The sequence below is a fragment of the Salvelinus alpinus genome, chromosome 26 (genome assembly GCF_045679555.1).
Source record: "Salvelinus alpinus chromosome 26, SLU_Salpinus.1, whole genome shotgun sequence".
Taxonomy (NCBI): Eukaryota; Metazoa; Chordata; class Actinopteri; order Salmoniformes; family Salmonidae; genus Salvelinus; species Salvelinus alpinus.
The window spans coordinates 4,763,473-4,780,103 of NC_092111.1; the positions used below are offsets into that span (position 1 = coordinate 4,763,473).

A 16,631-nucleotide genomic window follows, 5' to 3' on the forward strand; every position below is an offset into this window, starting at 1 on the left:
TACAGTCCACTCCAAGTGTTCCTATAGCTGCAGGTATGGAAAATAATAAATTTTATGGAGATCCATTTTTACATTGGGAATAACTCAAACCATCGCTTTGCTCCTCACTTGAAAACCACCAAAGACGGGACACAGAATGTTTGTGTTCTTTTCTTCAGATGTAAAAATTGTGCTTAAAGTTTTCTTATTGGTCTGGGATATGAAAGGACAAGGATAGACAAAAGAGGAGTCGGGGATAGGGTGCTGGGTAGAAAAAGAGAGAGAGAAAGAGAGAGATGGAGACAGACAGAACGAAAGAGAGTTTACCATTGGCAGACATGTAGGTGAAGTGCTGGTACTGGCTCCTTTTCCTCTTGCCATTGCACACATAGAAGTTCACCTGAACAGGATTGGATATCCTCTGGTTCCGATAAGGAGGGATTTCAATGAGAAGAGATGTCTGCAATATAAAGGCAAAGGCAATGCCATCCATAGTGAGACGCAACCGAGTGCCTTCAGAAAGTATTCACACCCCTTGACTTTTTCCAAATGTTGTTGCGCTAAAGCCTGAATTTAAAATGGGATTACATTTAGATTGTTTGGTCACTGGTCTACACACAATACCCCATAATGTCAAAGTGGAATTATATTTCTCATTTGTTTTATAAAAAATCAATAAAAAATGAAAAGCTGAAATGTCTTGAGTCAATAAGTATTCAACCCTTTTGTTATGGCAGGCCTAAATAAGTCCAGGAGTAAAAATGTGCTTAACAAGTCATATGATAGGTTGCATGGACTCACTTTGTGTGCAATAATATTGTTTAACATGTTTTTTGAATGACTACCTCATCTCTGTACCCAACACATACAATTATCTGTAAGGTCCCTCAGTCGAGCAGTGAATTTCAAATACATATTCAACCACAAAGTTTATGGAGCTTTTCCAATGCCTCACAAAGAATGGCATCTATTGGTACAGTGCTTGCGAAAGTATTCACCCCCCTTGGCATTATTCCTATTTTGTTGCCTTACAACCTGGAATTAAAATATATTTTTGGGGGGTTTGTATCATTTGATTTACACAACATGCCTACCACTTTGAAGATGCAAAATATGTTTTATTGTGAAATTAACAAGAAATAAGACAAAAAAACTAAACTTGAGTGTGCATAACTATTCACCCCCCCAAAGTCAATACTTTGTAGAGCCCCCTTTTGCAGAAATTACAGCTGCAAGTCTCTTGGGGTATGTCTCTATGAGCTTGGCACATCTAGCCACTGGGATTTTTGCCCATTCTTCAAGGCAAAACTGCTCCAGCTTCTATAAATTGGATGGATTCCACTGCTGTACAGCAATCTTTAAGTCATACCACAGATTCTCAAATGGACTGAGGTCTTGGCTTTGACTAGGCCATTCCAAGACATTTAAATGTCTCCCCTTAAACCACTCGAGTGTGGCTTTAGCAGTATGCTTAGTTTCATTGTCCTGCTGGAAGGTGAACCTCCGTCCCAGTCTCAAATCTCTGGAAGACTGAAACAGGTTTCCCTCAAGAATTTCCCTGTATTTAGCGCCATCCATCATTCCTTCAATTCTGACCAATGTCCCAGTCCCTGCCAATTAAAAACATCTCCACAACATGATGATGCCACCACCATGCTTCAATGTGGGGATGCTGTTCTCGGGGTGATGAGAGGCCAGACATAGCGTTTTCTTTGATGGCCAAAAAGCTACATTTTAGTCTCATCTGACCAGAGTACCTTCTTCCATATGTTTGGGGAGTCTCCCACATGCCTTTTGGTGAACACCAAACATGTTTCCTTATTTTTTTCTTTAAGCAATGGCTTTTTTTCTGGCCACTGCTCTGTGGAGTGTACAGCTTAAAGTGGTCCTATGCCAGATACTCCAATCTACGCTGTGGAGCTTTGCAGCTCCTTCAGGGTTATCTTTGGTCTCTTTGTTGCCTCTCTGATGAATGCCCTCCATGCCTGGTCTGTGAGTTTTGGTGGGCGGCCCTCTCTTGGCAGATTTGTTGTGGTGCCATATTCTTAAAATGTTTTATTAATGGATATAATGGTGCTCTGTGGGATGTTCAAAGTTTCAGATCTTTTTTTATAACCCAACCCTGATCTGTACTTCTCCACAACTTTGTCCCTGACCTGTTTAGAGAGCTCCTTGGTCTGCATGGTGCCGCTTGCTTGGTGGTGCCCCTTGCTTAGTGGTGTTGCAGACTCTGGGGCCTTTCAGAACAGGTGTATATATGAGATCATGTGACAGATCATGTGACACTTCAATAAACTCCACCTGTGTGCAATCTAACTAATTATGTCACTTCTGAAGGTAATTGGTTGCACCAGATCTTATTTAGGGGCTTCATAGCAAAGGGGGTGAATACATATGCACGCACCACTTTTCAGTTTTTTTATTTTTAGAATTTGAAACAAGTAATTTTTTTTCATTTCACTTTACCAATTTGGACTATTTTGTGTATGTCCATTACATGAAATCCAAATAAAAATACATTTAAATTACAGGTTGTAATGCAACAAAATAGGAAAAACGCCAAGGGGGATGAATACTTTTGCAAGGCCCTGTGGATGGGTAAAAAATAAATAATCAGACATTGAATATCCCTTTGAGCATGGTGAAGTTATTCATTACACTTTGGATGGTGTATCAATACACCGAGTCACTACAAAGATACATGCGTCTGGAATCAGTTGCCGGAGAGGAAGGAAACCACTCAGGGATTTGAGGCCAATGGTGACTTTAAAACAGTTACAGAGTGGCTGTGATAGGAGAAAACTGAGGATGGATCAACAACATTGTAGATACTCCACAACACTAACCTAAATGACAGTAAAAGAAGGACGACTGTACGGAATAAAAATATTCCAAAACAATACTTATCTTGAATACAAAGTGTTATGTTTGGGGCAAATCCAATACAACACATTACTGAGTACCACTCTCCATATTTTGAAGCATAGTGGTGGCTGCATCATATTATGGGTATGTTTGTAGTCATTAAGGACTGGGGAGTTTTTCAGGAGAGAAAAAAAGAAACGGAATGAGCTAAGCACAAGCAAAATCCTAGAGGAAAACCTGGTTGAGTCTGGTTTCCACCAGACACTGGGAGATTAATTCACAGTTCAGCAGGACAATAACCTAAAACAAGGACAAATCTACACTGGGGTTGCTTACCAAGAAGACAGTAAATGTTCCTGAGTGGCCAAGATACAGTTGACTTAAATCTACTTGAAAATCTAAAGCAAGATCTGTAAATGATTGTCTAGCAATGATCAACATCCAATTTGACAGAGCTTGAAGAATTTTGAAAATAGTCATGTGCAAATGTTGCACAATCCAGGTATGGAAAGCTCTTAGAGACTTAACCAGAACGACTCACAGCTGTAATGGCAGCCAAAGGTGCTTATACAAAGTATTGCGTCAGGGGTGTGAATACTTACAGTACCATTCAAAAGTTGACACACCTACTCATTCAAGGGTTTTTCTTTATTTTTGCTATTTTGTACATTGAAGAATAATAGTGAAGACATCAAAACTATGAAATAACACATGGAATCACGTAGTAACCCAAAAAAGTGTTAAACAAATCAAAATATATTTTATATTTGAGATTCTTCAAAGTAGCCACCCTTTGCCTTGATGACAGCTTTGCACACACTTGGCATTCTCTCAACCAGCTTCATGAGATAGTCACATGGAATGCATTTCAATTAACAGGTGTGCCTTGTTAAAAGTCAATTTATGGAATTTCTTTCTTTCTTAATAGGTTTTAAGCCAATCAGTTGTGTTGTGACAAGGGAGGGGTGGTATACAGAAAGACCAAGTCCATATTATGGCAAGAACAGCTCAAATTAGCAAAGAGAAATAACAGTCTATCATTACTTTAAGACATGAAGGTCAGTCAATGCCAAAATTTCCAGAACTTTGAAAGTTTTTTCAAGTGCAGTTGCAAAAACCATCAAGTGCTATGATGAACCTGGCTCTCATGAGGACCGCCACAGGGAAGGAAGACCCAGAGTTACCTCTGCTGCAGAGGATAAGTTCATTATAGTTAACTGCACCTCAGATTGCAGCCCAAATAAATGCTTCACAGAGTTCAAGTAACAGACACATCTCAACATCAACTGTTCAGAGGAGACTGTGTGAATCAGGCCTTCATGTCAAATTGCTGCAAAGAAACCACTACTAAAGGAAACCAATAATAAGAAGAGACTTGCTTGGGCCAATAAACACGAGCAATGGACATTAGACCGGTGGACATTTGTCCTTTGGTTCAAATTTAAGATTTTTGGTTCCAACCACTGTGTCTTTGTGAGACGCAGAATAGGTGAACGGAAGATCTCCACAAGTGTGGTGGAGGAGGTGTGATGGTACTTTGCTGGTGACACTGTCTGTGATTTATTTAGAATTCAAGGCACACTTAACCAGCATGGATACCACAGCATTCTGCAGCGACATGTCATTCCATCTGGTTTGCACTCATTTATAATTTTTTCATTTTACCTTTATTTTACTAGGCAAGTCAGTTATGATCAAATTCTTATTTTCAATGACGGCCTAGGAACAGTGGGTTAACTGCCTTGTTCAGGGGCAGAACGACAGATTTTTACCTTGTCAGCTCGGGGATTTGATCTTGCAACCTTTTGATACTAGTCCAACACTCTAACCACTAGGCTACCTGCCGCTTAGTGGGACTATAATTTGTTTTTCAACAGGACAACGACCCAACACACCTCCAGGCTGTCTAAGTGTTATTTGACCAAGAAGGAGAGTGATGGAGTGCTGCATCAGATGACCTGGCCCCCACAATCACCCGACCTCAACCCAATTGAGATGATTTGGAAAAGCAGCCAACAAAGCATTCCAGGTGAAGCTTGTTGAGAGAATGCCAAGAGGAGAGTGATGGAGAAAACAGTCTATGACTTGGGTGACTGGAGTCTGACAATTTTATGGGCTTTCCTCTGACACCGCCTATTATATAGGTCATCGATTGCAGGAAGCTTGGCCCCAGTGATGTACTGGGATGTACGCACACTACTCTAGATAAGGCGCTACAGAGGGTAATGCGTACGCCCCAGTACATCACTGGGGCTAAGCTTCCTGCAATTCTAGGACCTATATACCAGGCGGTGTCAGAGGAAAACCCATAAAATTGTCAGAGACTCCAGTCACTCAAGTCATAGACTGTTTTCTCTGCTACCGCACGGCAAGCGGTACAGGAGTGACAAGTCTAGGACCAAAAGGCTCCTTAAAAGCTTCTACCCCCAGGCCATAAGACTGCTGAACAATTAATCAAAAGGCCACCGGATTATTACATTGACCCCCCCCCCCCCCCCCCATTTGTTTTGTACACTGCTGCTACTCGCTGTTTATTATCTATGCATAGTCACTTCACCCCTACCTACAGTTGAAGTCGGAAGTTTACATACACTTATGTTGGAGACATTAAAACTCATTTTTCAAGCACTCCACAAATTTCTTGTTAAAGTTTTGGAAAGTCGGTTAGGACATCTAATTTGTGCATGACACTAGTCATTTTTCCAACAATTGTTTACAGACAGATTATTTCACTTATAATTCACTGGATCACAATTCCAGTGGGTCAGAAGTTTACATACACCAAGTTGACTGTGCCTTTAAACAGCTTGGAGAATTCCAGAAAATTGTCACGCTTCTGATGGGCTAATTGACATCATTTGAGTCAATTGGGGGTGTACCTGTGGATGTATTTCAAGGCCTACCTTCAAACTCAGTGCCTCTTTGCTTGACATCATGGGAAAATCAAAAGAAATCAACCAAGACCTCAGAAAAAAAAATTGTAGACCTCCACAATTCTGGTTCACCCTTGGGAGCAATTTCCTGGGACCACGCAGCCGACATACCGCTCAGGAAGGAGACGCGTTCTGTCTCCTAGAGATGAACGTACTTTGGTGCGAAAAATGCAAATCAATCCCAGAACAAGAGCAAAGGACCTTGTGAAGATGCTGGAGGAAACAGGTACAAAAGTATCTATATCCACAGTAAAACGAGTCCTATATTGACATAACCTGAAAGGCCGCTCAGCAAAGAAGAAACCACTGCTTCAAAACCGCAATAAAAATGCCAGACTACGGTTTGCAACTGCACCTGGGGACAAAGATCGTACTTTTTGGAGAAATGTCCTGTGGTCTGATGAAACAAAAATAGAACTGCTTGGCCATAATGCCCATCGTTATGTTTGGAAGAAAAAGGGGGAGGCTTGCAAGCCGAAGAACACCATCCCAACCGTGAAGCACGGGGGTGGCAGCATCATGTTGTGGGGGTGCTTGCTGCAGGAGGGACTGGTGCACTTCACAAAATAGATGCATCATAAGAGAGGGAAATTATGTGGATATATTGAAGCAACATCTCAAGACATCAGTCAGGAAGTTAAAGCTTGGTCGCAAATGGGTCTTCCAAATGGACAATGACCCCAAGCATAATTCCAAAGTTGTGGCAAAATGGCTTAAGGACAACAAAGTCAAGGTATTGGAGTGGCCATCACAAAGCCCAGACCTCAATCTTAAAGAAAATGTGTGGGCAGAACTGAAAAAGTGTGTGCGATCAAGGAGGCCTACAAACCTGACTCAGTTACAACAGCTCCATCAGGAGGAATGCGCCAAAATTCACCCAACTTATTGTGGGAAGCTTGTGGAAGGCTACCCAAAACGTCTGCCCAAGTTTAACAATTGAAAGGCAATGCTACCAAATACTAATTGAGTGTTTGTTGTCCTTAAGCCATTTTGTCACAACTTTGGAAGTATGCTTGGGGTCATTGTCCATTTGGAAGACCCATTTGCGACCAAGCTTTAACTTCCTGACTGATGTCTTGAGATGTTGCTTCAATATATCCACATAATTGTCCACCCTCATGATGCCATCTATTTTGTGAAGTGCACCAATCCCTCCTGCAGCAAAGCACCCCCACAACATGATGCTGCCACTCCCGTGCTTCACGGTTGGGATGGTGTGCTTCGGCTTGCAAGCCTCCCCTTTTCCTCTAAACATAACTATGGTCATTATGGCCAAACAGTTCTATTTTTTTCATAATTTCTCCAAAAAGTACGATCTTTGTCCCCATGTGCAGTTGCAAACTGTAGTCTGGCTTTTTAAGGTCCTTTGCTGTTGTTCTGGGATTGATTTGCACTTTTCGCACCAAAGTACACTCATCTCTAGGAGACAGAACGCGTCTCCTTCCTGAGCGGTATGATGGCTGCGTGGTCCCATGGTGTTTATACTTGCATACTATTGTTTGTACAGATGAACGTGGTACCTTCAGGTGTCTGGAAATTGCTCCCAAGGATGAACCAGACTTGTGTAGGTCTACAAATTTGTTTCTGAGGTCTTGGCTGATTTCTTTTGATTTTCCCATGATGTCAAGCAAAGAGGCACTGAGTTTGAATGTAGTCCTTGAAATACATCCACAGGTACACCTCCAATTGACTCAAATTATGTCAATTAGCCTATCAGAAGCTTCTAAAGCCATGACATCATTTTCTGGAATTTTCCAAGCTGTTTAAAGGCACAATCAACTTAGTCTATGTAAACTTCTGACTCACTGGAATTGTGATACAGTGAATTTTAAGTTAAATAATCTGTCTGTAAACAATTGTTGGAAAAATGACTGGTGTCATGCACAAAGTAGATGTATTAACCAACTTGCCAAAACTATAGTTTGTTAACAATACACTTGTGGAGTGGTTGAAAAACGAGTTTTAATGACTCCAACATAAGTGTATGTAAACTTCTGACTTCAACTGTATGTAAAGAAGGTATTTTTGAAATATTTTTTGGGTTTCTATTTTTTTTTTTTTTAAACTGTTTTTGCTTGGTCATTATGGGCTATTGTGTGTAGATTGATGAGGCCATTTTTTATTTAATCCATTTTAGAATAAGGCTGTAACATAACAAAATGTGGAAAAAGTCAAGGGGTCCTTTCCGAATGCACTGTATGTGATACTCCAGTCCAGATGGGGAATACAGTGAAAGCCCATACATTAGGTAAGGTTATACAGTAAACCATGGTGGTTTTCATTGTGATTAACTCTGAAATTCATCCAGGGCGTCTCCAGACGTTTCATTTCCCCCAGCACTGCTCCCTGCTGTCTGTGGGGGGAACGCAGGCCAGGACTGAACGTGTGCGACTTGGTTCAGCCCAGTCTGTGAGCATACCACAGTACTACACTGCATGGAGTTTTACAGACCTGGGTTCAAATACTATTTGAAAACATACTAATACTTTTAATGTTTGCTTTAGTCTGCCTGGAGTGTCATGTGGACGGGACTGGTGCTGGTGCAGTTTTGAGACTATTCTATTGGATTTATTGCACCAGGCAAGCTTAATCAAGCCCAGCTCAAGTATTTCAAATGAATTTGAATAGAATTTCTACCCGTGTTTAGAGGTTAATCCTTTAGTGTCTATTGACCCAACAGTGCGTGTCAACCTAAGTAACATAATGAAAAAATCCCCCATCAAAATCTCTCAGTTTAAGCTAGAGATATCTGTTTTTTTGCATGGGCTGCGTCTCAATCAACCGCGTCCGCCTACGTCGGCCTTTCGCATTTGCAGTGGAAGGTGGCCGAGCTACAGCGGTCTTTGTCAGGTCTTCTCACAAAAACAGCTGTAGCATCTGAACGGTTTGGAACACAAACTAATATGACCACTCTATGAAAAGATGAGACTCTCATGATGGTGTTCTCTGTTTTGCTCTACGACCCCCACAAGTGTCACGGGACTCGTGAAGGTAACCAGTACTGTTTTTGGAATTTTCTTAACGGAAGTATGGTGGCAGTTCTGTGACAAAAAATTGGTTCAATTTGTATCCAAAAACGAAATATTTCTCCTAGATATAGGAAAGACACTACAAAACCGCATTCCTTATGATTTATTTTTGGAGTGTCTATTTTGCCATTTATGAATGTGTTATTCAATGCATTTCTATGGGCTATGATAGAAAAGGCCAAATTCAATTACATTTATAAAATACAATAATTGATACCTACATGGGTCCTAAAATTCAAAATCAAATAGCTAAATGATCCATGGTATGACAATCTTAAAACAATTCCATATGTTAGCTAGTAGAACTCCCCCACAAAGGCTAAGACTTTTTGAGGTTAACACCATCTATTGCAGACTTATGGAGGTGCTGAGCAGTAGCCAGACTGGGAATCGTTCATCTTGGCATTAGTCTTTGGAGGAAGGCTGCCCCTGGCAGGTGCAGGTGAGGCCTGACACACGTTACATCAAATCAGTACAGCCGTAAACTAAAGTGAAGCCAGATGAAGCACTTCTGTTGCGTTGCACATTGCGGCTTCACTCCGCTCTATTCTCCGCCCTGATAATGCGTCAGAGGATTAGTTAATGAAAAAGGGTCAATATAGAGTTTACTGTTTTATTCCATTATACTTTCAGCCATGAACAGTGTCTGGGGTGCTAGGGACTGTAGACAGCATTTATTTTATCGAGAGGGTGGAAAACAAGAAGAAAGTGAGCAGAGAGGTAGCTTTTTGAGAGGATCAAAACACATTATACATTTTTTCCTCATTCCTACCAGATGGCAATTGCGCTACAACCACTATTTGTCAGTTTCTCAAGAAACGAACTTTTGAGTTAATCGGCAATGACATGTTTAATTGCACACCTTATACCTAATTTGAGTAACTCCCGTCACAACAGAAAATTGTCTATAGGACTAACCCTAGATCAAAGACTGACATACCAGACATTGAGAAGTTACAGTAGGTCTAATCAGCTCATCATTCACGAGTAACACCTCTAAATGATGATTTAATCTCCTCTTTGAGTCTGTTTAACATTTTTGAGGTGTTTAAAATTCCTCAGTGATGAATGTGTTGTCTCGCAGCTTTGTGGCACAATAGGCAAGGTTAAACCTGGCCAGGGCTCTGTCGGTGTTAAGAATGGGACTGATGCAGCAATCTGGGCTGTGGAGTGTGCCCCTTGTCTGTTTGAGATTCACACAGATGTGTCCCAACAACAACAGTGAGTGTGTGCCCTGCTGAAGAAAAAACAGCATAGACCAGCATAGGCTGGTGACCAGCCTTCATTGTGTTTTCGCTGGTGACCAGCCTTCGTTTTGTTGCTGCTGGTGACCAGCCTTCATTGTGTTTTCGCTGGTGACCAGCCTTCGTTTTGTTGCTGCTGGTGACCAGCCTTTATTGTGTTTTCGCTGGTGACCAGCCTTTGCTGTGTTTTGGATACTGGTTTTGGATACATGAGCTGATGATCAGCGTACCAGCATATGATGGTCACCCACAAAACTAGCATCAAGTCACATTATACTGGTTGGCTAAGTGATGTCTAATTTCTATTGGAATCCAGCCAGTGGGACGTTCCAACAATTGGAACTTTTATTCACCCACAATCTGCATTCATAATGACTGCCAGGGTTTAGAAATTTAATAGATGAGACTATCTAAACCATTTCAACTGGAACAACCATTTCAGTAATGGGTGCAACAAACAGCTCCAACTAACAGACTGGATTAGAAGAATTTATGTTATCTATCTTTGTGTAGCATAAGATAAATTAATTGATTAATTAGTCAATCATTGTACATGCCAAAACATAGATGTTAAAACAAACAATTCTAAAAATCTAATTGCAATAGAGCATGCTGGGAAATATGATAATAGTCATGGTTTTGCAGACCAGCTTCAACAGACCATGCTGGACCAGCATACACTCAAGAAAAAAGTTATTGAGAGGTTCTTTGTCAGGGGTGAGGGTGATAATAGGGGTGAGGCCTCCTTCACTCACGCAGCCAAACATGCCCTCGTAAAACTGACTATCCTACCGATCCTCGACTTCGGCGATGTCATTTACAAAATAGCCTCCAACACTCTACTCAGCAAACTGGATGCAGTTTATCACGATTTGTCACCAAAGCCCCATATACCACCCACCACTGCGACCTGTATGCTCTAGTCGGCTGGCCCTCACTACATATTCATCGCCAGACCCACTGGCTCCGGGTCATCTATAAGTCTTATCCCCAAAGCCAACACCCCCTTTGGCTGCCTTACAGTTCTCTGATGCCAATGACTGGAGCGAATTGCAAAAATTGCTGAAGCTGGAGACTTATATTTCCCTCACTAACTTTAAACATGAGCTATCTGAGCAGCTAACCGATCGCTGCAGCTGTACATAGCCCATCTGTAAATAGCCCATCCAATCTACCTACCTCATCCCCATATTGTTTTTATTTACTTTTCTGCTCTTTTGCACACCAGTATTTCTACTTGCACATCATCATCTGTACATCTATCACTCCAGTGTTAATTTGCTAAATTATAATTACTTCGCTACTATGGCCTATTTATTGCATTACCTCCTCACGCCATTTGCACACACTATATATAGACTTTCTTTTTTTCTATTATGTTATTGACTGTACGCTCGTTTATTCCATGTGTAACTCTGTGTTGTTGTTTGTGTCGCACTGCTTTGCTTTATCTTGGCCAGGTCGCAGTTGTAAATGAGAACTTGATCTCAACTGGCCTACCTGTTTTATATATATACAGTGGGGAGAACAAGTATTTGATACACTGCCGATTTTGCAGGTTTTCCTACTTACAAAGCATGTAGAGGTCTGTAATTTAAAAAAAATCCAGAAAATCACGTTGTATGATTTTTAAGTAATTAATTTGCATTTTATTGCATGACATAAGTATTTGATCACCTACCAACCAGTAAGAATTCCGGCTCTCACAGACCTGTTAGTTTTTCTTAAAGAAGCCCTCCTGTTCTCCACTCATTACCTGTATTAACTGCACCTGTTTGAACTCGTTACCTGTATAAAAGACACCTGTCCACACACTCAATCAAACAGACTCCAACCTCTCCGCAATGGCCAAGACCAGAGAGCTGTGTAAGGACATCAGGGATAAAATTGTAGACCTGCACAAGGCTGGGATGGGCTACAGGACAATAGGCAAGCAGCTTGGTGAGAAGGCAATTATTAGAAAATGGAAGAAGTTCAAGATGACGGTCAATCACCCTCGGTCTGGGGCTCCATGCAAGATCTCTCCTCGTGGGGCATCAATGATCATGAGGAAGGTGAGGGATCAGCCCAGAACTACACGGCAGGACCTGGTCAATGACCTGAAGAGAGCTGGGACCACAGTCTCAAAGAAAATCATTAGTAACACACTACGCCGTCATGGATTAAAATCCTGCAGCGCACGCAAGGTCCCCCTGCTCAAGCCAGCGCATGTAAAGGCCCATCTGAAGTTTGCCAATGACCATCTGGATGATCCAGAGGAGGAATGGGAGAAGGTCATGTGGTCTGATGAGACAAAATAGAGCTTTTTGGTCTAAACTCCACTCGCCGTGTTTGGAGGAAGAAGAAGGATGAGTACAACCTCAAGAACACCATCCCAACCGTGAAGCATGGAGGTGGAAACATCATTCTTTGAGGATGCTTTTCTGCAAAGGGGACAGGACGACTGCACCGTATTGAAGGGAGGATGGATGGGGCCATGTATCGCGAGATCTTGGCCAACAACCTCCTTCCCTCAGTAAGAGCATTGAAGATAGGTCGTGGCTGGGTCTTCCAGCATGACAACGACCCGAAACACACAGCCAGGGCAACTAAGGAGTGGCTCCGTAAGAAGCATCTCAAGGTCCTGGAGCGGCCTAGCCAGTCTCCAGACCTGAACCCAATAGAAAATCTTTGGAGGGAGCTGAAAGTCCGTATTGCCCAGCGACAGCCCCGAAACCTGAAGGATCTGGAGAAGGTCTGTATGGAGGAGTGGGCCAAAATCCCTGCTGCAGTGTGTGCAAACCTGGTCAAGAACTACAGGAAACGTATGATCTCTGTAATTGCAAACAAAAGTTTCTGTACCAAATATTAAGTTCTGCTTTTCTGATGTATCAAATACTTATGTCATGCAATAAAATGCAAATGAATTACTTAAAAATCATATAATGTGATTTTCTGGATTTTTGTTTTAGATTCCGTCTCTCACAGTTGAAGTGTACCTATGATTAAAAAAATACAGACCTCTACATGCTTCGTAAGTAGGAAAACCTGCAAAATTCCTACTTACAAAGCATGTAGAGGTCTGTAGTTTTTATCATAGGTACACTTCAACTGTGAGAGACGGAATCTAAAACAAACATCCAGAAAATCACATTGTATGATTTTTAAGTAATTAATTTGCATTTTATTGCATGACGTAAGTATTTGATCACCTACCAACCAGTAAGAATTCCGGCTCTCACAGACCTGTTAGTTTTTCTTTAAGAAGCCCTCCTGTTCTCCACTCATTACCTGTATTAACTGCACCTGTTTGAACTCGTTACCTGTATAAAAGACACCTGTCCACACACTCAATCAAACAGACTCCAACCTCTCCACAATGGCCAAGACCAGAGAGCTGTGTAAGGACATCAGGGATAAAATGGTAGACCTGCACAAGGCTGGGATGGGCTACAGGACAATAGGCAAGCAGCTTGGTGAGAAGGCAACAACTGTTGGCGCAATTATTAGAAAATGGAAGAAGTTCAAGATGACGGTCAATCACCCTCGGTCTGGGGCTCCATGCAAGATCTCACCTCGTGGGGCATCAATGATCATGAGGAAGGTGAGGGATCAGCCCAGAACTACACGGCAGGACCTGGTCAATGACCTGTAGAGAGCTGGGACCACAGTCTCAAAGAAAACCATTAGTAACACACTACGCCGTCATGGATTAAAATCCTGCAGCGCACGCAAGGTCCCCCTGCTCAAGCCAGCGCATGTCCAGGCCCATCTGAAGTTTGCCAAGAACCATCTGGATGATCCAGAGGAGGAATGGGAGAAGGTCGTGTGGTCTGATGAGACAAAAATAGAGCTTTTTGGTCTAAACTCCACTCGCCATGTTTGGAGGAAGAAGAAGGATGAGTACAACCCCAAGAACACCATCCCAACCGTGAAGCATGGAGGTGGAAACATCATTCTTTGGGGATGCTTTTCTGCAAAGGGGACAGGACGACTGCACCGTATTGAGGGGAGGATGGATGGGGCCATGTATCGCGAGATCTTGGCCAACAACCTCCTTCCCTCAGTAAGAGCATTGAAGATGGGTCGTGGCTGGGTCTTCCAGCATGACAACGACCCGAAACACACAGCCAGGGCAACTAAGGAGTGGCTCCGTAAGAAGCATCTCAAGGTCCTGGAGTGGCCTAGCCAGTCTCCAGACCTGAACCCAATAGAAAATCTTTGGAGGGAGCTGAAAGTCCGTATTGCCCAGCGACAGCCCCGAAACCTGAAGGATCTGGAGAAGGTCTGTATGGAGGATTGGGCCAAAATCCCTGCTGCAGTGTGTGCAAACCTGGTCAAGAACTACAGGAAACGTATGATCTCTTTAATTGCAAACAAAGGTTTCTGTAGCAAATATTAAGTTCTGGTTTTCTGATGTATCAAATACTTATGTCATGCAATAAAATGCAAATTAATTACTTAAAAATCATACAATGTGATTTTCTGGATTTTTGTTTTAGATTCCGTCTCTCACAGTTGAAGTGTACCTATGATAAAAATTACAGACCTCTACATGCTTTGTAAGTAGGAAAACCTGCAAAATCGGCAGTGTATCAAATACTTGTTCTCCCCACTGTATATGTGTAAAAAATAAAAATATTTTCATATCAGTAAGGGTTCTTTACTGCTGAGATGGTTGTGAAGAACCATCCTGTGCTTTCCCTCTCCGCCATGTTTTCCTTTTATGTCATAAAATGCTACACTGTTAAAAAGTTCCTATAATTTATCGGACATTACAGGCTACTGGTTGCAGTGAAAGTAAGGTAAACATCAACAAGTTACTGAATTTGTACAGCTGAATTAAGGTGTCATTGCAGTAAAAGAACAGTATGCTGATGAATGCTGGTTACTTGAGACTATACCTCACTTGGGATTTGAACTCACAATCTCTTGGTTGCTCATGACCTGAGATTGGAATTGGAATACATTTCTGCACTTTGCTAAAGGTTGCCCAGAATCAAGTCAATAATTGTCAGATAACACCAACGTAAAAAATAGCAGTGCTGCGGTACACTTGATGTAAAGTGGGGATAAATGCTTTGAGGATTTGAATTTGCAAGCTTTTGGGTGGAAGTGCATGAATGTTTCAGTAGTGCCACCAGGTACATATTTATTACCAAGAACATATATCCACACACTCTCAGAATTAGGGTACAATTAAGGTACAGTGTTGTTCACGGGTACAAAAAGGTTAAAGGTACACATAAGGTACCTTCACATGGTACTGGTCGGTTCCTTTTAGGGTACATGTGGAGATAATCTAGTATAAAGGTACATTTGTCTGCCCACTATTTTGAATATAAGGTACAATCATCACTGCACTTTGAAATGTAGTTGGTGCCAATGTACCAGTGGGTCTTATTAGCATATTTGTGGGGATGATCTAATATATGTGTAGTTGTGCCAACCGTCAGTGGAAGTGTTGTACCAGTTTAAGTGGTTGATGGTTCAGTTCTGTAATCTTTGTAAGAGAATGTGACATTAAAGAGCTGCAATGTTAAGAGATTGGTGTGCATTTCACAGTAACTTAATGGAAGTTAATTGCCTGGAAGTCGCTGTGAATTTTGCGTTACCTAATTGCAACCAGCTGTCAGTAAGTTATTGTACAATTCACAGTATCTTAATAGCCAGTAGCTGCTACTAACTCACTTGCAACTAGGTGGCAGTAACTTACTAGCTTAACTTTCAACCTAACTGGCAACCAGATGTCAGTAAGCTATTGTAAAATGCATTGTAACTTACTTGCAACTAGCTGCCAGTAGCTCACTGTACCTTCACTGAACTGTTCTGATTACAAGAAAGCTTGAAATCTCGTGACAACTACTAAGTATTCTTTGTGGTGAGCAAACTTGGAACCCAGCCTCACTTGGCCTCAACCTCTTGGTTGGTAGCAAACTGACCTTCCTTTCAAACCATCAGGTCAGTGAGCGTGGCAGAGATCAGCAACAGTAAATTACTGTGAATTTTACAATAACTACTTGCAGCAAGCTCTACAACATCTGCCCTTCTAGGCAGAGTTGCAAAGAAAAATCCATATCTCAGACTGGCCAATAAAAATAAAATATTAAGATGGGCAAAAGAACACAGACACTGGACAGAGGAACTCTGCCTAGAAGGCCAGCATCTCGGAGTTGTCTCTTCACTGTTGATGTTGAGACTGGTGTTTTGCGGGTGATATTTAATGAATCTGCCAGTTGAGGACTTGTGAGGCGTCTGTTAATCAAACTGGACTGTCTAATGTAATTGTCCTCTTGCTCAGTTGTGCACCGGGGCCTCCCACTCCTCTTTCTATTCTGGTTAGAGCCAGTTTGCACTGTTCTGTGAAGGAAGTAGTACACAGCATTGTACGAGATCTTCAGTTTCTTAGCAATTTCTCGCATGGAATAGCCTTCATTTCTCAGAACAAGAATAGACTGACGAGTTTCAGGAGAAAGTTCTTTGTTTCTGGCCACTTTGAGCCTGTAATCGAACCCACAAATGCTGATGCCCAAGATACTCAACTAGTCTAAAGAAGGCCAGTTGTATTGCTTATTTAATCAGATCAACAGTTTTCAACTGTG

At 41.8% G+C, this 16,631-nt stretch overlaps 1 protein-coding gene across 1 annotated transcript in view; it reads right to left on the reverse strand.

Moving 5' to 3' along the window:
- Nucleotides 1–16,631, reverse strand: part of LOC139554486 (nuclear factor of activated T-cells, cytoplasmic 1-like) — a 70,954-nt gene that overhangs the window by 19,755 nt on the left and 34,568 nt on the right. Inside the window, exon 8 of the mRNA XM_071367301.1 lies at nucleotides 307–439. Coding sequence (XP_071223402.1) covers nucleotides 307–439 — 133 coding nt within the window. The remainder of the gene's footprint in view (nucleotides 1–306; nucleotides 440–16,631) is intronic.